The sequence below is a fragment of the Strongylocentrotus purpuratus genome, unplaced genomic scaffold, assembly GCF_000002235.5.
Source record: "Strongylocentrotus purpuratus isolate Spur 01 unplaced genomic scaffold, Spur_5.0 spur5_scaffold_4, whole genome shotgun sequence".
Taxonomy (NCBI): Eukaryota; Metazoa; Echinodermata; class Echinoidea; order Camarodonta; family Strongylocentrotidae; genus Strongylocentrotus; species Strongylocentrotus purpuratus.
Genome location: NW_022145610.1, coordinates 17,740,800 through 17,762,681, shown reverse-complemented (window position 1 = coordinate 17,762,681; position 21,882 = coordinate 17,740,800). Strand labels below are relative to the sequence as shown.

At 37.9% G+C, this 21,882-nt stretch overlaps 1 protein-coding gene across 2 annotated transcripts in view; it reads left to right on the top strand.

Moving 5' to 3' along the window:
• Positions 1-5,888: 5,888 nt before the first annotated feature.
• LOC589794 (collagen alpha-1(V) chain) overlaps positions 5,889-21,882 on the top strand; it is a 54,747-nt gene continuing 38,753 nt past the window's right edge. For both annotated transcript variants that reach the window (XM_030998030.1, XM_030998029.1), the window contains exons 1-10: positions 5,889-6,104; positions 7,609-7,810; positions 14,299-14,464; positions 16,223-16,336; positions 16,968-17,144; positions 17,582-17,623; positions 18,340-18,378; positions 19,014-19,076; positions 20,388-20,462; positions 21,404-21,505. In XM_030998030.1, coding sequence (XP_030853890.1) covers positions 7,788-7,810; positions 14,299-14,464; positions 16,223-16,336; positions 16,968-17,144; positions 17,582-17,623; positions 18,340-18,378; positions 19,014-19,076; positions 20,388-20,462; positions 21,404-21,505 — 801 coding nt within the window. In that variant the 5' untranslated portion in view covers positions 5,889-6,104; positions 7,609-7,787. The remainder of the gene's footprint in view (positions 6,105-7,608; positions 7,811-14,298; positions 14,465-16,222; positions 16,337-16,967; positions 17,145-17,581; positions 17,624-18,339; positions 18,379-19,013; positions 19,077-20,387; positions 20,463-21,403; positions 21,506-21,882) is intronic.

Genomic DNA, 21,882 nt, shown 5'->3' with positions numbered 1-21,882 from the left:
AAACATTTAAATTGCTTAGTATATTTCCATTTGATGTTTGCAAATGAGAGGGATTATATTAATGGGAGACGGTTGATAAGGGGAGGGGCATGCATTGTCAATAATATGGCGCCGCCGCTAAAGCTCGCACTATGTTGTCTTCAGTAGATCGTAAAATATCGCGGTTTGTTGCACCATAGCGATTTTAATGATTTAACTTCTTTCTTATTTTAAGGGGGAGGGAACTTTTGTCAACAAGTTATTGAATGCTTATGAAATATGAATAATAACAACAAACGCCGGGCGAATTATGTCTTTCAAAAATTAAATTATTTTAATTACGTTCCGAAACGCATAATAAATAAAACTACGAAACTTGATTTATATGCTCATTCAAGTAGATAGTGAACGCATCCACTTTCTTTCGTTCAAAAATGGATTACTTACACGACATGAAGGAGAAGAGAAACAAAACATTTCTTTGCCTTGTTCGTCAAATCCCAATCCTATCGGTGGAGATTGTATTTGACTCAGGAAATCCAAAGCACTCTCATCGCAGGAGTCAACGAAGCTATGAACATTTCGATCTTGTTTCGAGCCATGAAATGATGGAGGTAATATCACGTTAGCGTTTGGTATGTTGCTAAACATTCTCATTCCACTCTTTGTTGTAAAACCTATAGATCTTTATGCACTATACCCTTAGGAAGTGAAAACTGAGAATTTACTAGTGGGGAGGGAATAAGTAGAAATCTACCCATAGGTTAAACTGTAACTGACACCCGCGAAACAGTGTCAATGGAAGGGGGGGGGGGGGTGATGAATTGACACCAGGGGCGGTTTTGGATCCACGCCCATTCCCATTCACAGTAGTACCGATACATTTGTTTGAAATCTGTCTACAAACCCAGACAAAGACATTAATTTCATGGTGGAACGCCGACTCTCGTAAATGTAAGGTGATGATCTGTAGTTCATGTGAAGTTTATGTCTCAACGATTTAATTTATGTATGTGCCCTTCCAAGTTTAACTTCAAGTGAAAAAAATGAGTGTTATCACCAGACTCTTTTAGAGTTTTTTAAAGAATCATTTCTCGGCTTTTCATCGTTATCAGTCTTGTTTTGTATTCAGAGAACGATTAACATTGTAAATAATGTTTAGATAAATTCAATAATTTGTTGAACATGATGCAAAATTAAATTTTAAAAACGACCCCTTTCTTTTTCATATTCCAAAAATCGATTAAACTAGAAAAAGAAGAAAAAAAGGCGACCGATTTTTATATTTAGAATTGCAAAATCGTTGCAATAAAGAGATTGAAAGAACAAAGAATATTTTAAGACAGATCAGGTCTGGGTAAATCAACACAAACGGGCTGTTTAGAGGAGTAGTACTTTAAATATTGGCGTATGTTGTCTCATCTTTATGTAAACGCCTGCAATCAAGAGTACTTTGCTCTCCAGGGGTAGATAATTGCGCCTCGGGGGCGGTGTGGATACTCTCACTTTCCACCTCATCTCGGTTACCCTCCCACCTCTATCGAAACTCGAGACTCAGCCAGGCAGCCACGTACATTATGGGTTGGTCGGTCTGACATTTTTGCATTGGGCGAGTCAGTTGATACTGAGGAAATTAAGGTTTGGATTGTATTTGATTGAGGTTGATGAGATGGTATTCGTGAGTGGAAAGTTGGAGTTATAATTTTTAAAGTTTCCTACCGTAGACACATTTCCATTATCGAGTATCATTGACTGAGAAAAACAACTCCAATTTACGGTTGACAGGAACATTCCTACTGTTATTTTTAAATAACGCCCAGGCGTTTTTTAATGCTTATACGTCTTGGTTATATCATTTCTGTTTTATTTCATTAATTACTTGTTTAAATCCTGTTGCGATTACCAACCCTATTTTTGTTACTGGGAGACAACGAATTTTCTTTTTCCGGCAACTCCCTTTAATTCCGTGTTTGTGGCGGGATTTCAATCAACAGACAAAACACGCCCACGGATCCTGCGTCCGCTTCTCTCTCTCTCTCTTGCTTTTCCTCTTGCTCTCTCCCCATCTCTCTCTTTTTTTCGATATAATATGACGTCACATGTAAACACAGACTCAGTGAAAATTCTGACGGAAACCGTGTCTCGTGATATTTTCGTAAAGAGAAATCCGTTTTCACAAACTGGCCATGTAATCTAAAAGCTTCTTTCATCAGCGTAGCGGAGAGAACTTGTCAAGCGTTTTTCAGTTTTTCATTTGTTAGATCATAAAAAAAGAAGATATATGAAAATGATATGCTTACACGTATGTGCGGGGGGGGGGGGGGTGGTACACACCAAAGCCTACACCAAAGACTCATCTAATTTGATGTTATGCCTGTAAAAAAACATTTTGACAAGTGTGAAAATGTATGGGCGAACTCTTACTTCAAAGTTTCAATTACTTTGTTTTTGTTTATTGGTGGGCCCCGTGACATCACTGACATAAACCCAAACGAAAAGTCATACCGAACATTTTAAAGGGGAACTCCACTCTGATATTATTATTAAGTTGGTTTTGATAGAGTTAACAGAAGTTGGCTGAAAAATGAAAGAAACAGGTAGTCTAAGTGTGAGTTAGAGCAAAAAACGATTTAATATGATATTAGAATGTTACGAATTTTTGAAGGTGTGATTTATCAAACACAAATCGGCAACTCTTTGACGTTCGTGCGAGACCCCGTCCCGTTGCCCTTTTCCAAAAGAAATGCTCATGTACCCTTTACATCTCATTCCATGTATGTTATTACCAAGGGGGAATTAGTCAGTCGGTCACTCAATTGTGTCTGACAGTGAAGTCTAGAAAGTATACGTGTTTCCTTGCATAAAAATGAATACTAGGACACTGTTAACGACTAACGTTTAAATTTCACAGATAGGACATATGTGACATATTCATAACTCCTGCAAAGTTCTACAGAATTTGATGTTGGCTGCAAACGTGACATAGTACCTTTAATGTGCGGTCAAAACGCAACTCAGACATAAACAGATTATTTTTAGTGATAACTCATTTACGACCTTCATGTTAATATGGCTTTTATGGGAGTTGGGAGATTTGAAGTTCAATGTCAGTTTTACCATCGAAACTACTTTTTATTAGTTGATATCTGTGGCTTGGGACGGAAAATGAGTCATCAAATTATGCTCCGAGCATGCTTTTCGTTATAAAACATCTATGACTGATATACCTGTATTCAATCATTCAATGACATGATTATGCATTGTTACGACACTTGCTACTGCGGCAATTGCCCCGCAATGAGTTCCTACACTAAACGAATTCTTAACTTTCAACCATTGGCCCAACACTATATCTAGTCGTAAACCTAAACTTAACCTAAAACCCAATCGCAAAACAACTACTGCATTTCGTCGCATATCGTCTTTTAAAAAAAGACTGGGTAGAAAATAAGAACAATTTTTTATTTTGTTTCATTAGTAGTTGATTGACCTACCCGCCTCTGATTAGAAGGTGCGATGACATTTTAAACAAATATATAGAGCGCCTATGGTTCAGGTCCTGAGAGAGAGAGAGAGAGAGAGAGGGGAAAGGGGGGGGGGGGGGGGGGGTGAATGAATAAATGCTTTACCCAAGGGTAATAGCACAAGGACTTGATCTCGCACCCGTGTCCTTCCGTTTTCAAGACCGTCCCTGAAGTCGCTGAACCTCACCGTCTCGCGTTCAGAAGTATTCCGACCCAATTTCATTGAGGGCCGACAGTAGTTGAGATATTGGTATTTTTTTTCCAAGAATTGTACTTTTCCAGACGACGTAGAAATTGGCTTCAGGTGTTGAACCAGAAGTCAATATTCCCAAAAGGATTGTGTTCTCCTTATACTGTTATAGTAGCATATTACGGTGCTTTAGTTTGCGGTAGAGGATTGTGTGGGTATGGGCGAGGGTGTGGCTGGATGTTGTACGTGAGTGAATACACACTCTATAATATTCATTACCAGTATTGCATTTAATAAAGAATGTGGAAGTGAATTATCAATCATCCAATCATCTTTTTATGATTGTGTTCTCCTTATCGTAGCATCTTACGTTGCGTTAGTAGTGTGAGGTAGCGGGTTGTGTGGGTGTGGGCGAGGGTGTGGCTGGATGAACACGTGCGTGAATACACAATCTTTATTATTTATGACCGATATTGCTTTGAAGAATTTAGATTTGAATGATCAATAACCATATTCACCTGTAGAATAACTAGCGATACGACAAATAAATACGGTTTTTACCTCTCAAGTCAGGCATGATGAAGGGGGTATCCCCTGCCCCTCTTCAAGCATAGGCACCCTCGCTCTATGAAGAAGAAGGTCTATTATGCTTACTAGGCACTAACAACCTCGAGAAAACCACAAGCCGCTATCTACATCACTCGTATGACGATATTAGTTATGGCATCTCATCTTTTTCAATAGCACAGCACATTCCTGCGTGCCGCTGACCGCTAAACTGTTGGTCCCATAAGATGGGTGCCGTAGCAAAGCTTTGAAGAAGTAAACCTTTGTTTGCATTGGAGAAATAAATGGCATTTGATTGCGGCTAGTCTTATATTTTAAAGTGTAAGCATTTAGGTCATGGGACGTAGCAATGTTAAACATCGCTCTGATGCGTTTAATGTGTAGGACAATTACATTATACCTTGAGAAGTACGTCAGAAGAAAAATCGTTGAAAGAAATGAATGGTATCCTTTTCTCTTTTTTTCTTCTTACTGGCAGTGGGTTATAAAGTACAAAGATCCAGGAAAGCTTCTATTTTGACGTGAACAACTGGAGTGTAGATGATGTATTATTTTGCGCATTGTACTGTCGGCGAATGAAAATTTGTGTGATATTGGTAAGCCACCCTATCAGCCGATTTCCTCCTTTGTGGCTTAGCAGTTTCCTTAGACATTGGTCTTGGCAGTGTCCGGTGGAAATACACCAAGCTATTTTGGCCTGAATTGGAATTATCTTGCAGACGGTTTCTATTTTCATTTTATCCAACTAGGTGTATATCCGTAGTCTGTAATAATATAGGTCATTCACGGCGTCTCTACTCTGTTTCGACCCAGATGAACCCTAAATTGAGAATGAGACCTGAACAATTCATCACGTCCCTCCCCTTTTTATTCTCCTCATTATTCTCCTCCTTTCCCTTTGTCTTTGTTCTTATTCTTTTTCTTGTTTCTCTTCTTCTTCTTCTTCTTCATCATCATCATCATCATCATCATCTATTTCTTCCCTTTCCTTCTCTTCCTTCTCTTTTTTTCTGTTGTTACATGACGTAGTTTCATATTTCTGTGAGAACCCTTATTACGTACTCTTGGTATCGCTGACTGTATGAACAAGTTTCTCAAAAATTCCATCACAGAGAGAGAGAGAGAGAGAGGGGGAGGGAGGGAGGGGGGGGGGGGGGGACACCGCTGACAAAGTTGGATTGAAATATATTGTGCCTTGTGTCTTAATAGTTTTAGCCATAAGTCCGTAATTTGTAGGAAGTTCTTAGAATGTAGGTCACATGAACGCATTGGTGCGCTGTGAGATATGGCGTCTCCGTCGAAAGTACTGAGGGATAAACGCAATGAACCAATTTCATATCAATTTAACATTTGTGCTTTATCATTAACTTTGAAATAAATAAGAATGCATTTCTAATGGGGACAATCCTTTATTTTATTTTTCTTTCCAAAATTACAAAGCAAATCATTCGCAGTGAATTGATTTTTAAGAAATATCATTGTTTTGACACGGCTGCCAACGACAGTATCTGTGCGCATTCATGAAGGAAATTATTTATCATTATTCGGAAATGCATCGGGGTAGACCAAGGGGTAGATTTTTGTCTTAAGATGCAGTTCGCAAACCTTTAACAAATGTTAATGTTCTCATTCTCCTTTGGCTCCAGGTACTGTGGATCTAATTAAGGTGCTGAATTTTCCAGCTGAAGAATTGAATGGAAGACCGAAGGGTGTCTCACAAATAAACGGGCGATGTACATCAAGACCAGTTGATACTCAAGTTTATCCTCCCACGGAAAGAATAGACCGTGCTTATAGAATAAACGAAGTCTCTATCACCCGACAAGCTAACGAGTTATTCGGAGGTAAGTATCACCGTCCTTGCCTTGACGTTCAACTTATCTAAGAATAGATAAAATGACAGTTATATTATTATTGGGAGAAGTTTTCGTTCCACCTAGCATTTTCTTTTTATCAATGAACTCTAACCGAGAAAAAGTCGCGAAACATTCTTTCAACGACACCCTTTCAAGTATTAGATGATGGTTCCAACAGATATGTGATTTGTTATTGTATGTATAAAGAAATCAAAAGCCATGCCATTAAATGGACCTGTGAATTTTTTACATTCCCACGGACCAGCTGTACAAACGTACTCCGGTGAAAAACAACCACTCAGAAATGTACGATATACCAATATTGTATAGCATTTCCTGTATTTAAAGGTAATACAAAGTTTTGGGCAATTTTGAAATTGGGTGGAAAGTGATTCTTTAAAATTTTGATATATTTGGATGCCCCTGTGGATGTATTATAAGCAGTAGAAAATTTAGCACCTAAAACACTTCTGCTTTCGAGAAAACTTGAATATAAAAATTGACCGGTGCTCCCGTTAAATTTTGATAAATTTTCAAATAGCGCCTACGGCCGTCCAGTGGTAGCTGCGACCATGAAAATCTCAGAATATGTAGTTGTGATATATAAGTTCCAAACGAAAATAGCTAATCGGTCGATTTTAGTCAAACATTGTTTTATAGTCTAATTATAATATTGACCTTGAGAGGGAGCTATACAACATGAAGAGTGTATTATTAACAATTTCGTAACTTCAGACTCGATTTCAACCGCGACAACGATCACTGAATATTGTAGGATCGCATATGCCAAATTCATGACTCCATACCAAAACTTTGTATTACCTTTAAGTAGTAAGTATTGAAGTTAAATCAGTGATGATCCATATGGAGAACCCTCTTCTACAAATATTACAGTAGTTCTATATTTATTCATGTTACAGATTGCCTTGAACCATAATGCATGGCCCTACAGAGGAATTTTTCCTGTGGGGGGCCGGGGGATAATGCAATGAATTTTTGACAATTTATTGCATTTTCTTCGTTTTGGGGGATATGTGGAAGGGGCCGCGTACCCTAGCAAACACTGCGTACAGTCATGATTCAGGGGCTAAGCAATGGCCTCGTTACTGTGAGGCCCCAGGATAAAAATCGTGTCGATCAGCTTTATTAGTGCCCTTTTGTGAGGCATTAATCCTCATTACTGTCAATTATGATTTAAGGACGTAGGTTCCCTAGCTGATTAGCATAGTAGCACACATATGATTTAGCAGTCACGCAAAACAAACACTCGCAAATTAATATTCAATACAATCTGAGAATGTATGCCATTATCTAGATCTATTAGAATTTTTTTTTTTTTTAAATCCTTCCCTAAACTGGGGTAAAAATAATTATTCCACTATTATGACCAACAGTGTATAAACCTTTGACATGAGAGTCTTTCATTATGTTCTAGAAAGAAATGGAGTGTTTTTTTTAAATTGTAAACCTCGAGTATTATCTCATCTTTCAGAATACTTACCTGCGGACTATTCAATCCTCTTGACGTTAAAATTAACGGGGTCAAAGAGCCAAGCGCTGTTTAGTATCATCAATGAGCAAGGTAATGAACAACTCGTCGTCAATGTTGGTGGAAATTCTCGCATTGGAGTCGTCGGCAATAATGGACAAATTAACAGACATAGATTCGACATGAGTATTTTAGGCGATGGAGGGTGAGTATAATCTTTAAAGAATTAATGTGAAGGAAAAGGATACATTGAGTACTTTTATCGTAGAAAGAGTTGCATGTGTTTGTTACAATCTTTTACACATCTTTTCAGAGAGCACTAAATTCCACTCTTCATAATAGTTAGGTATTTATAAAATAGTTACATATACATGTATTTCAAATCAATTCTTGTTTATACTTGTACTCAGTCACGCCTGGAAAACAAGCGTAAAATCCCAAACGAGTTTCTGAGAAATAATTTGAATGATATAATACAAAGTGCAGAATATTCTTTCTCCGAATTTTACTGTAATCTATATATACATGGGCTTCTTAATGAATAACTGTTCTTTTTAGAATTCTCCAGCTTCAGTGGTTTTCATTACTGGGTGGGGGAATCAATCAGTCATTGCTTTCGATGTGCCTTGTACAACGTTATATATTTTGCATCAACACTTTCTCTGTGATTCTTCTCTTTCTTTGGTTCCAGTATTTCATCTCATAATCAAGTATAAATAAAGATTACGAATTGTGATATAGTTCTAGGTTAAAACACAGCGATCGCGTTGGTACCACACTCGCTGATGGAGGAATCCAGTTTAGAAATGCCGTGAATCGGAAAGATACTCATGATAATCTCCATGACCTCTTTTGACCTGTTGCTATGTGTGATATTCTGCGATGTAAGTACTACAACCCTATCTAGCCAGCTAGCACTCTTCAAGGAGGAGAAGGAATTTTATCCAAACCGTGCCGATTTTACCAGCTGGATCCTCACTAATTTGTCGCTTGTATGTCGTGCGGTAAGCAAGATTTCTTGAATTTCTTCCTTGCTCGGCGAAAGCTTTTCTCCAGATGTGTGGCCGCGGCGTTGAACTCCAGAGGTCAAAGGTAACGCTTGAGGAATTCATGGCTCTGGATGTGTATCTACTCCCTCATGCCCTGGTGTGCCTGTTTTTTCTGTTCTCTCGAGATGTTAGCACAGATGGAAAATGTTCATCTGTAAAGTTGACTCTTGGAAGATGCTTTTACCCTTAATATTCCAGGTCCTCTTGGAATAACAGGTCACTTCGATTTGCCAGGCAGAGAGCTCTTAAGCGAGCCCTGTGATCGCGAGAGGTCACGTTTCTGCTTCACGTCCTCCTGTAAGAGAACACATGGAATTGATTAATGGTCACATGGCTCCGAAGGAGATATCATTCCTGGTTTTTTCATTTAAGATGTTCCCACTCGAAGATGTTTAATGTCCTTCGAAACATAGGGAGCATGAAGGACATCATGAAAATACAGCCTCCTTAATGTGTGCATAACTTTTGGCACGATTTCATTTTCATATCAAGGATAAGTCCAGTGGCACCAGAGAGTGCTTTCTTTGACAGACTGGTGCTCCATTCTTTCAATAACTGCTCTCATGTAGTCAAATATGTTTGTAGAAGAGAAAGTCAAAGGCATAGAAAGAGGTGAGAGCAAGCTAGAAAGAAGACGATTGAGTGATAGGGTAAAAGCGGAGGAGAATAGATAGGGTATGAAGAACCTGTGATGGGGTCGGGGAAGTTGGTTTGCCCATAACATCGTAAACGTAGTAAATGATGATGGTTATGGTCATTCCTGGTTATCAGCTTTGTGGTAACTGGATGGGCACCTGTCACTTGGGCACCTGTTGCAAAAGTTTACGTGCCACCCTCCCCTATGGCGCTGTCAATCCTGAAGGCCAAGTTAAACCCATCAATGGACGTGATTGCCACACCCAACGCCATACCCGTGTTTGAGCGTATCAACCAGGAATGTGAGCCGACAACAAGAATGAATGATGGATTGCAAGAGGTTGTACCAACTACCAACTGTAGGCTACCAAGTACCAAGTAACACACATTTCAACCCTAGTCGGACCGTCCTGAAAGCTCATATGGCTGGACTTTCAGAGATGGATAAATCCTAGAAAAGTAATTTCTGAGATTTGTAAGCACCCTTCATCCACTATTAACTCTTTCAGTTAAGAATTTGTTTGATGGATTCAGGAGTCTGTCGTTTCCTTGACAAATTTTTTGTTCAATTTATGTTGCAAGTGTCGCACACTCGAATCTTCAGGATGGTGATCCGATGTTACATGAATACCTGATCTCCCGTCTTGTTTCAAGTCTTATTAAATGTCGGTTAAATGGATGGCCTGTGGAAGCTTAAATATAATTAAATATTGTTCATTACTTTTGATTGTTGCAATTTTTTCGTTCTTCAATTTGGTTAAATGAAGAAGACAAAAACAGCGGGCCGGGAAGGCTAATGTACTTAATCTCTTACGAGTCTTATCCGATGAGAATACAAATGTGGAATGCACTCTGGGTGTTGCATAGTAAATGTCTGTATTTGTGAACAAACAAACAACAGAAAAAACAAAAAAGACACTGCCGCTCTGCGTGTTGTCCTGAAGAAAAAAATATTAAAATATATTAAGCCAAACAGTTAAAATTCTAAGATAGTGAAGGCAGAAGAACGTGTTAAAAATAATGGCAAAAGGATGTTTTTAGCAGTACCCCAGATCAATGTCGATTTACAATAATATGAATGCATAATGCAGCTATGAAGGACATGCGAACACTAGCATCATGATTATTCAAAGTGTGAAACAATAGAATGCTGCGTCCAAAGCGCGCTCATAATTCTCTCTACATTATGGTTTGGCTTTTTCTATTTTTTTCGAGAACTGTTCGTTCAGGCTGGAGAAGGGTGAAAAAAGAGAAAACCTTCACATCTTCAAACTTGCTGGCAGTGATACCAAATGTTCAAACCCAATGTCCAGCTTCATAATTCCCACAACGAATGAAATGATTTGAGATCTTTTGTTTACAGTCCCTATGATGCACGGAGACCACTGGCTCAAATCATGAAAAAACGGGCCTACGTGAGCAAAACTGCAACCACGAAAACATATGGACCTTTGCAAGAGGTTGAATGTCAAACTATATGCCATATCGATATTACTGACATCTCCAACAATCAACAGAACGTGGGTGTCTGACATGACTGTCTTTTAGCACTCAAAAACTACCCTCAGGAAACAGTGAAGGCCATTCTATTGCTTGTTTCATTCTTCTTAGTCTGTATGTCTAGCTTTGTAAACGTATACTGTTGTAGTAGCCTATGACCTTCTTTTTTGTATGTTTGTTTCAGATTGCAGTTTCTTGACGATCCAATAACATAAGTTTAATAAAGCAATTGCAGCATTATGTCGTAGATTTTGAAAACAAACGCTAATGGTTGAAATCCTTTCATGGAGATTCATGGAGCTGTGTAGTGCCTTGATGAACCTATCCAAGCACCCTCCTGCTCTTTAAAGTCGCACAATGTCGAAACAAACGGCGGGATTGACGAAAATGGAGACAATCCGAAGGTTGAAAGAACTACAACAGAAGTGTTGATCATAGTGCAAATTCGTACAAATCTCGCCTCGCGGGTGGAGATGTGTTTTGTGTGAGAGAATTCACTGTGACCTTCCACCGTATCTTGACCCCGAACAGATGGTAGCAGATGTATCCGATGCGTTGCCCAATCCAATCAAATCTGTTTGGAATAGTATTCCTTGATTCCGGACTCTTTAAACAGCCGCAGAACAGAAATTTGATAAATCATCAGCAGACACTAGACATTTCGGGCGGGAAATTTTGTACATAAATGGTCGAATCAGAGAGATAGGATGGTCAAATCAAGAAGGCTTCACCCAACAATTCAGAACTTTTAAATGCGAACTGTAAAGTTACAGGATATAAGATGGACGCTAAAATTACAAATTTGTTCGACATCGGTTATGGATTCCGACAGATATTCTAGTGGGATGTTCCGTCCCTTTTCGATGCCCCTGCCTGTCTTACATCTGTTTTAAACAATCTTTGGTTTCCAAAATGGCCGTCGGAGAAGCAAACATGATTATTCAAGGACTTCCATACAAACAAAATTTAGAATTGCAAAGAGGTGGGCGTTGGATCTGTCAGAAGAGTGATTTATTTTTTCATTCGGGGCGCCCCATCCAGGGCCATTGCAATATTCTAATCAGTGAACGTTATACCGGAATGGTTTAGTCTGCTGTACCCAGGGAGTGTAAACAGAACGCCCACCAACTTGACATTGAAATCTTTCGAAAACATGACCACCGTAGGCCTATGTTTTGACTTTTATATCCCCACCACAAATATTATTGAGTTAGTGTGTAAACAACTAAACAAGAGATTCCACGGTACTTCCTCTAGTTAAATACAGGTCCATGGTACTCGTTTGTACGATGTTCAAGCAAAGTATTCAGTTTTTTAAAAATAATCAAAAAATTCCAAACTTATGAACAATGATCTTCTTAAGTATAAATGGGCAAAATGAGGCAGGTCGGACTGCGATCGATGATGATCTATTTACTTCAAGAATATATTTCAATAAATGAATCGTAGATACATAACTACATTTAATTTCGTTGTATGAAATCATCCTTATCCTTTCATCTGTGCATGCAGTCTTGAGTAATTACCAAGGTAATTAAGGAAGATATGGTGAATATCGTCCTTTTTTGTACGGGCGGATTTTTTGTTGTGAAATGCCAACATTAATTTTGGTAAAAACTTGACGGTGTAATGCGATCACACTCGAGTGCAACTCGGTAATCCACACCGATCGTAAAAAATCTTAGTTGTTTAATGTTACTAGTTTGAAATTCTGTTTTACGAATATTTATTTGGCAATATGAACTTTTTTAAAATCAGATTTGAGAAATCCGCGCCTCATCAATCATAGCTGAACAACCGTGAGAAACAGGCCTGGAACTTTGGGAAGTACACAAGTTGCTATGAAAATTAGTTGAGCGTACGATTATAATGTTAGTTTTTGCGTAAAAAACGTTTAACTCTTGATTAATCCCGAATACTCAGATTGGAAGGACCAGTGATAAGGAGTGGTTTCAGAGACATAATCAACATTAATCATCATACTCGTTACCTAGAACCAAAGAAAAAATATTAAGGTCAGGAAACTAGTAAGTTCTTTGCCCCGTTCTTTGCACGAATATCGATCACTGTCTAAAGATTCATGTATATGCACAAGTTTTTTTAATAAATGCCTGTCGCATGAGAAAATCATCAGTCATCACAATCTTCTTCAAAACCATCGAATCAATGTTCCTGGCTCCTTTTTAAAAAATCATTGTATGTTGGCAGTATGTACATTTTGAAAGAGACATGATTTTGAGAGACAAAAAGTGCATCAACTTCTCATCGTTTAGCCTTATTTTCTTGGGCGTGAGAGACTGAGTGGGTTATGCCGCAGAGACTACTTGGTGTTTCATTCACGGCGAATATCTGCACATGTCATTACGACTCTTACCTCCCTATTAAAACCATTACCATCCTAATCATCATCATCATTACCGCTACAGCAACCCAAAACTGCCTTTCATTCTCTTCATCTTCGCGGGGATGTGTAGTCTGGTTTTGCTCTTGGCTTCCAAATGATAACAAATACCCGTGGCCCTTGGCGGGGACAGCTATAGACACCCCCGCCCTTGACGGTCTAAACTGGTGGGAGACGTAGATTGTTGATGACACGGGCAGCCTCTCGACCTCATGTGCATTCCAAAATTCTATGATGGAGCTTTCATCTGCGCTAACAACTGATATAAGTAATTTTTATCGAGCATGGGAATATGTGATAAAGATGCTGATGGATGGCAATATGGTGTATTCTTGATGGGTTGTGTAGGTTTTGCTCTGATTTGTACCGGATTTGTACTACTCGCTCTATGAAATCTAATGTACAGGCGGAAGCACTATTGTCTGTTAACTTGTTCCATAGCTCCCCCTTTTCACCCTCTTTTTTCAGGTTAATAATAACCATTAAAGGTAAAGACCAGTATTGGCAACGCCCCAATTTCAAAAAATGAAATGGAAGCTCTCATTACCAATCATGTGAAAGAATATGTTTCGACTAATACATGATGATAAAAAATTTGCCGGGAAACCGCCTACTAATTCATATATTTGGTAAATTTATTTCTCTCATGGTCTGGTGAGAGAGATAGGGTAGTCCCATATACATCTTTCTGTGTATAGTGCTTGTAACTTTACGAAGAATGGGCCAAATTTCTTATCATTTTGATGATTCCAGAACCTTGCAGATGCTAGATGCTAGATGATCAACCTTTTCTGATCGATTCCACAACGTTTCTTTCACAATGCAATCGCATGACCATTACTGGTCTTTACCTTTAACATGTTTAAATTTAGGTTAGGAGAGTGAAAATGATTGCTGCTGAGAGCCGAAAGGGCATTTGCTCTGTTTTAAAAGTTTGTGTCTCATTGGCTCTCGGCTCTCAGTAGAAATTGATGTCACTGATATACTGCAGATTATACTTTTACTATCACATTTCATTGTATCCGAGGTTTTTTTTAAACAGAAGAATTACAAAATATAACAAAAATTCAAATGAATCTAATGATTCTCTCCCCAAACTATCTATAGATGGCATCGAGTGGCATTAAGGGTGAGCGGAAACCAGGTCTCCTTGACCATCAATTGTCTAACCCCCCAAAAGTGGACGATTGAGAGGAGTATAAGGCCCTTCCCTCTCGATCAGGGAGTGTTCCTTCTCTTTGGCTCAAACATCAATGGAAAGGCTAATTTTGATGTAAGTGTTGTAATTTTAAGTTGAATGTCAAATAATAATAATAATAATAATAATAATGTTTTTTTTACCCGGGGTGGCCACTTCAGTTATGAAACTGCTATTCCAGCGGGCCCTACATAATATAATATGTTATTACTACCCTTCTCCAATCTAACATGCTTAGCACCTAGCTAGAAGGCAGAAGGTCCCATTCCGCGCGTACGCAGGGGGGTAGTTTTGGGGGTTAATCCCCCCTTAATTTTTTTAATTGTAAAAAATATATATGTGCTCACCCCCTCCCCTCCCCCCCCCCCCCCCCCCCCCCCCTCTGCTTATTCAGCGGCTGGCTAAGTCGTTGCGAAATTTTCGGCGCGATTTAAACATTAAAAAAAAAAACCTTCTAAAAATCCTGCATAGGCCACTGGTCCCATTGTTATAAATCTTCGGTATGACTCGGGGCCCAGGACCTCCTGTTCATGAGGAATGTAGTTATAAGGCTATGTAAATAGATTTGTAAATAGATGTTTTAAGCTTATGTTATCTGGCATCTAAATATTTATACATGTAGTTTCATCTTTTCATTACATCTTAGATCTAAGTTCTTACTTAAATGAAAAAGTAGAACTAGATCGTAGCAGTAAAACTCAATGTGAAGCTGTCCCATGCTGCTGATCAGAAGATATCTAGGAACACAATTCTCTATAAAGTTGAGATCCCTGGTGCTGTGAAGGTGTGATGGGAAAATGAGGAATGATGTAGAGAATGTCATTGATTTACAGCAGACTACCCACAAGGTCAAAGGGTCATGGCATTCCCGCGTCAATATGACAAATATGAGTGAGGGATGCGATATGACAACAGACCTGGTAGAACAGTCTCACAGCACCCTCTTCATTATTACAGTTTTATCTTCATGCTTTGAATGTACAGAGATGGTGAAAATATTCACTTCAAAGTATCCTTCATCGCAGGAAACAAAAACATTGGCAACAAGTTACATTACCTCAGAAATATGGAAGAACCCTTTAGAAAAGAGGTTAATTTTCACTTCAAATTTTCACATAGTTTAATTGGTGCCTACATAGAAATGAACACATAATCATAGAGTAATGTCTAACTTCTAGACTTTGCAACACTCACAAAATAGTGCTTTTATGATGAATTTCAGGCTTTTTAGCGTCTAGTTAATACCGCACATTGGCAATATGTTCAGAGGGTATTCAATAGTATGACAAATTGACAATGTATAAATGTGTCTGTATAGAGAGGAGGGTGACTTCTAGTGAAGGGGATAAATAATTGCGAGTTTTCTCATTCTTTTTATTAACATGTTGGAAATCATCCAACGACGATAGAAAACGCCATGAAAACCAACAACAAGTACAAGTTGCAGTATCCCATATTGCAGTTTCCCAAGAAGAGCATCGATCTTGGGGTGTTTTCACATTTCAAATATAACTCAGCATAGATCAAATTCCTACCAATTTTGATGCCACATGTATGTCCCTTATATATATCCATGTGTTTGTTTCTTTTCAAAATTCAATTCAATTCAAATTTTCTTTGTGATTGTCTTCATGATGGAGTCAATTTGTTGGTGTCTTGATGATGATGATTCAACAACCTCTCAAACACTTCTTGTTCTCATGCAAAGCATAGCAACCCTTCCCAATACTTGTACACAGTTTCTATCATAATGTTGTAACATAACTATTACCTAATATTACTCTGAACAAGAGAGACCAGATTGATATCTTGTCATGTTTTCTTTCATTTTAGGGTCTCATCCAACAAGCACTCATCATTCCAGACCCAGCTGCAGCAAACCTTCAATGCACAGATTACGATGTTGACTGCGCCGGTGCTGCCAACGTCTTCTTGGAAGAAGCAAGGGTAATAATCACATCTTGAATGATATAATTGTTTCTGTAATGACTTAAAACTTCAGTCGCCTGCTCAAAATTGTTGCTATTTTGATCACTCCTTATTTGCTTCAACTCTTGGGTATCATAATAGACTCTGTGGATATAGCTATCTATTTAAATGACAAGTAGCAGCCAAATGAAATGTCATGTCCATTTTCTGCTAAAGAGCTTTATACTGTATATCACTTAGATTATTAAAAAAAAGATAATAGGGAAACACAAGTTTGTACATCAATGAAAAACCATGTCCATGGCTAGCTCTATACTGGTTCATACAAGGTTGGTTTATCATAGGCATAGCCAGCTATTGCCTATTGGTCCACACTGCAGGCAACAAAAATATATACATCGTAATAATCATAGCATTTAACAGGGATGTCAATTTTCAGGCAATAACCCAAATTGAGGCCCGGGCGAGTTATTTTTAGATCATAGTTCAGGCTTTTTGGTGTATAAAATAGCTGATTCTAAGTGATTTTCAGGCCCTCTGATCAATTCTAACTGGCATCCCTGATTTAAATACATGTATAATTGTTTTTTGTTTTTAAGAACGTGAAGGTAGAAATAATTTGTGGAATATGCTTATCTTTCTATATCAGCTTCCAGATTTAAATACTGGCGAGCAGGTGAATGGACCGGTGAATGTATACGATGGTTCTGGTTATGGAGAGGGTAGCGATGGCTTTAGCTATGACATCTCGGTCATTGACCCAGGGCTAAAAGTCGTGGTTGCAGGTGAAGGAGCAGGACCCATCAGTGCCAGTGGTGACAACAGGGTGAGTGAAGGTCAAAGGTGAAAGTTCACCATGTAATTGTAATGCTAAAGAATCAAGGACACGATTGCAAAACCTTTCAAAAATTGACTTGGGGCAATATCAGTATTTTTTTTTTATAAATCATGGTCAGATGACGCAATCCGTCAAAGTAACTTTCATTAATTTCAATGGGTGGGGGACAAGGCCATTCAAATTCCCTTGAATTCCAAAGCCTTTGTGATCATAATTGAGTGAATATGCCATTTCAGCAAGTAAATCATTCAAACAAAGCATACATCAGAGAAAACCAGACAATTAACAACACACCTGAATGTATCTCATTATTTGGTAATTTAGTCTGGAATATATGAATGACATTAATTATTGATTGATGATCGCCATTGATTCAGGCATTTCGTGGCATCCTCTCATAATAATCTTGAACTTTTTTCCTACAGGGATCTAAAGGACAAAAGGGAAACCAAGGAGAAAGCCGGATTGTAAGTGTTAAATGTTTTGTTTGCTTCTATATCGCCCATAAAATATTCTGGTTTTATACTTAAATTGTAAAATAATCAAGTAGATCTAAGCTAGGTATTCTTAATTGTTTTCTATATATCAGAATATTTTTGTTGATGATTTTATAGATGATCATAGCTAAGAAGTGTATACTCATTAGTTATATAAGTAATGCCACTCACCCTCTAAGTCAAATGAATAATGATATCGATGACTTTTTGTTAGACAATAGGAAATTATTTTTCATGGAAGTTAAGTTACAGGCATTTTAATTTATAGGCCATGATTGAAATCCCAGTAGAAAGAGCTTTCATTTATCATGTTAATCCATAACCTACAGGAAACGGGTGGTCCCTTATTATGCCTATGGGGATTAGAGAATTCAGTATTCAAGCAGTTAATTGTCAGTAGTGAGGAGAACCAATATCATTCTTTCATCTCTATTTCATATGTCATATGTGAAATGTCATATGTGAATTTTCTCACTCTTGCAAGTCGTGGATACAACAGCATTACTTTATCTTTTATTTAAAAACACAACTACTCATTTATATTATACTTCCATAAAGCTAGTGGAAGAGATGGGAGATGGTGAGTTGAAAAAGAGAGAGGTAGATGGAGAATAGAGTTTTTAACCAGTCCTTAGTACCTTTCTTGATCGTTTCTTTTCTTTTTTTTCTTTTTTTTTTAAATATAGGAACACTATGCCGGACCAGTGGGACCAGCAGGACCAAGGGTAAGATATGTGTTGTTTGGAACAAAAAGAGAGCAGTTTAATTAGTTGATCAACTATCCTCATAAGAAAATTACCTGCGCGAACACATTGTTCAACTACAGATTTCCTATGCAGTAGAGTAAAGTTGAATGCCTTTTTAATATGTTTTCAAGGGAAAGCATTGTCTAAACACTCAATTACTTTGCTTTCCAGTGTGCAAATCAAATGTTGTATTTCCAAGGACTCCTTTTAAATGGCACTGAACTTGCATTATTGGCATAGATGCAACCAGAATCCATTATTAGTTTTTTGAAAGATGGCTCTGTTCAATTTACAGTACATTATTGCCCTTAGCTTGAACTTATTTGTTATCCCATCTTCCTGGCAGCCCAAATTTTATTCTGCAAATCATTTCCTTGTTCTCTACATTTATTTCTAATTAAACAGAAGCCTCCCAAAAGTATGCGCATTTAATTCAATTCAATTTCAATTTCAATTTATTTATGTTTCTAACAAAACATTAAAAATCAATTATAAACATTTACAACCATTTAGGAAGGCATGTTGGAAACAGAGGGGTTCAGTAAAAAGCTATGCATATATGGATTTGAGATTTTTATACAACTTACTACTACTGAATTGTATTTGGATAACAGGGGTATGCTGGGCCACCGGGACCGGATGGACCTAGCGGCGGACCAGGAGTGAAAGGAGAACGGGTGAGTTTACCCTTGAGATAAGAACATACCCCATCTACTCCTCATGTAGGCCTCTGACTTGTTTTATGAAGTTCTTGCAGTATCAACCTGATAAACGTTTTGTTTATCTGTTCAATGTACCTTTTTGGTTGAATTCCTCTTAATTACTTCTCTTGCATAGGACTTATGGCTAATATATTTATATCCACATTGTATAAATGGTTTTTAACACTCTGGGATTATCAGGATGACCAAGGAGTTGTTAACATCATAAACATGTTCCAAATGAAATTTATGGCCGGGCTGTTGTTTGTAAACTTTGAATTTCTGAGAACACAGATGATCACTCCGTGGCCACAGTGCATTTTTGTGATTAATTCCTTCGAACTAGTTTTTAAACTCTGGGATTATCAGGTTGACTAAGGAACTGTTAACATCATAAACATGTTCCCAATGCAATTGATGGTCAGGCTGTTGTTTCTAAACTTTGAATGTCTGTCAGTTTTGTGGTTAATGCCTTGAAAGTGTTCCCAATCCACTCCATGTAAATTATTTGTTAAAAATCTTTGATTCTGTGACCACCAAAAAAATATTTGTTTTTCTTTCTTCAATCATCAATATGATATCCAATGTTACCTTTTGGCAAAGAATTTACTTCTCCATAGTTTGAACACAAGTGCACTGTGTGTGTGAGCGCACTGTGAGCACACTGTGAGCACACTGTGAGCATACTGTGAGCGCACTGTGAACACAACTGTGAGCACACTGTGGAAACAAGATTGTGACAAAACCATGTTTATATTGTTAACAATTCAAACGTGTTTCAAATCCATTAGAAGCTTCCACTGTGAAGTGCACTATTATGTGAGTTTCTCAGTAATCAGTCTACACACAGTTTGACCATTGTATGTCGCATTTACTGTGGAATTAGTCCAAATGCACTGTGCCATCACGGTACTCATAAGATGAATCTTTTTTTATGACCACAGTGTGTTAAAATTGTTCAAGGAAAGTCATTCCAATTCCATTTTGTGGTCATACTGTAACCACAAAGAATCTGACAGTATGGAAACTGTGAACACATGATAATGTGAGGACTTGGTGATTCCATCTGTTGTTCCAGTGTGATAACATGTACTTTCCAGCAATATATGCAAGACTTTTTGGTTGATCGTGGAGTCAAAACAGAATGTACTTCACTCATAATCTATATATCTCGACCTTCATATATTCTTGTCACAGAGGTGTTTATAAATATTGTTGTGTATTATAATAATGACATCCTTCTAGTTGCTTAATAATTGAAGTCTTGTGCTTGAATTCACATGTCAGGGCAGGCCGGGGCGAGATGGAGTTGACGGGGTGAATGGTTTAAGAGGACCACCTGGACCAAGCTTTATCGTTCCGGTGAGTTACATTTCAACTGCTGACTATCTTTGACAGGTTCATTTAAATCCAGTAAAATTTAGCTTACAAGAACCAGTTATTACTTCATAATTTATCGGCTGATTTGCTTTTTTATTGCCCTTTATTTTTATCTGGCTAAACTAAAGCAACAAATGCTCCAGTATCCATAAAGTTACAGTTGCGGTGAGGGTGAGGAAGCAAGGATTTCACTAGCTTATAACAAAAACTGTAATTTGTCACTGATGACAAGTTTTGTGAAATGGGGCCCAGATATAACTTTCATGATGACGAAAATAAGAGATCCATTAGACAACAATTGTTCCATTACCAACAATTATTTCTTTCTTATTGTCCTTAAAGAAACACTTCATGAAATGCACTCACAAAGTACTAACAATATATTTCTATATATTTCAAATATACACTTTCTATGACTTCCCCTCTCTCTGGCTTGAGGGATTATATTCTTAAAAAACAACATTGGACTCACTATTCTACATCACATCTTAAACCACCGAGTATGCAAGGAGTAATTAGAATTCAGGCGATTGACATCACCTGCAGTATACAATGGACTGAATCTGTGAATCTATAGCCAGATGACGAAGCCACTGGACCACATAACTCCTGTAGATTATAAAGTTTCACTTGAAGACCCTTATCGTGGGATGATAGGAAATGAAAGTTTGAATGTTATTTATAAGATGAAATGGGCCATTAAAACACCAAATATGGGCCCTGTCTTATCGCAAGTTTGCAGTCCCCTATCTCTTTTGTACATAGTTGCGGTTGATATCAATCGAAAACGAGTTTTGATTAGTCATCTATAAGACTGGGCCCTGGTCACATTTCCTATGGACCACAGTGGTTAATCAAGATTCAAGACCCATTTAGTGAAGAGCTTGGTAATTACAGTTTGAGTGTTGTTTGTTGGTTTCAAGGCAGCAGTAATGTCAGCCATGTCTGATGCAGCATCTAGCAGTAAAGGACCAGGAAGTCAAGCCAACCTGGCAGCCATCAGACAGGTTTTGGAGGAACAGAGGGTATGTATCTCTTTTTCATTCCATCTCAATTTTTGACTGAGGTACCTAAAAGAATTGTAAAAGCTCTTAAAGACGTGACTGAAACACAAAGGGCATATATACTCAGTGATGTCAGTAATTTGAAAGTCTCTATTTTACATGAGCTCAATGAAAGTAAACTTAGTTTAGGTAAAATTATGCCAGATTGTGGCAGTGCAAATACTTGACCCATTTCCCAATTATGTTGCTCAACCTCTATGTCATAAACTCTTGATATTTCAACAATATTATACACATTATCCATATTATCTACACGTATCTTCACTTCATGTATCACACTATCACTACCAACCATACATATTCTGCATACACAAAATTCTAAAGGAATTTAAATCAAT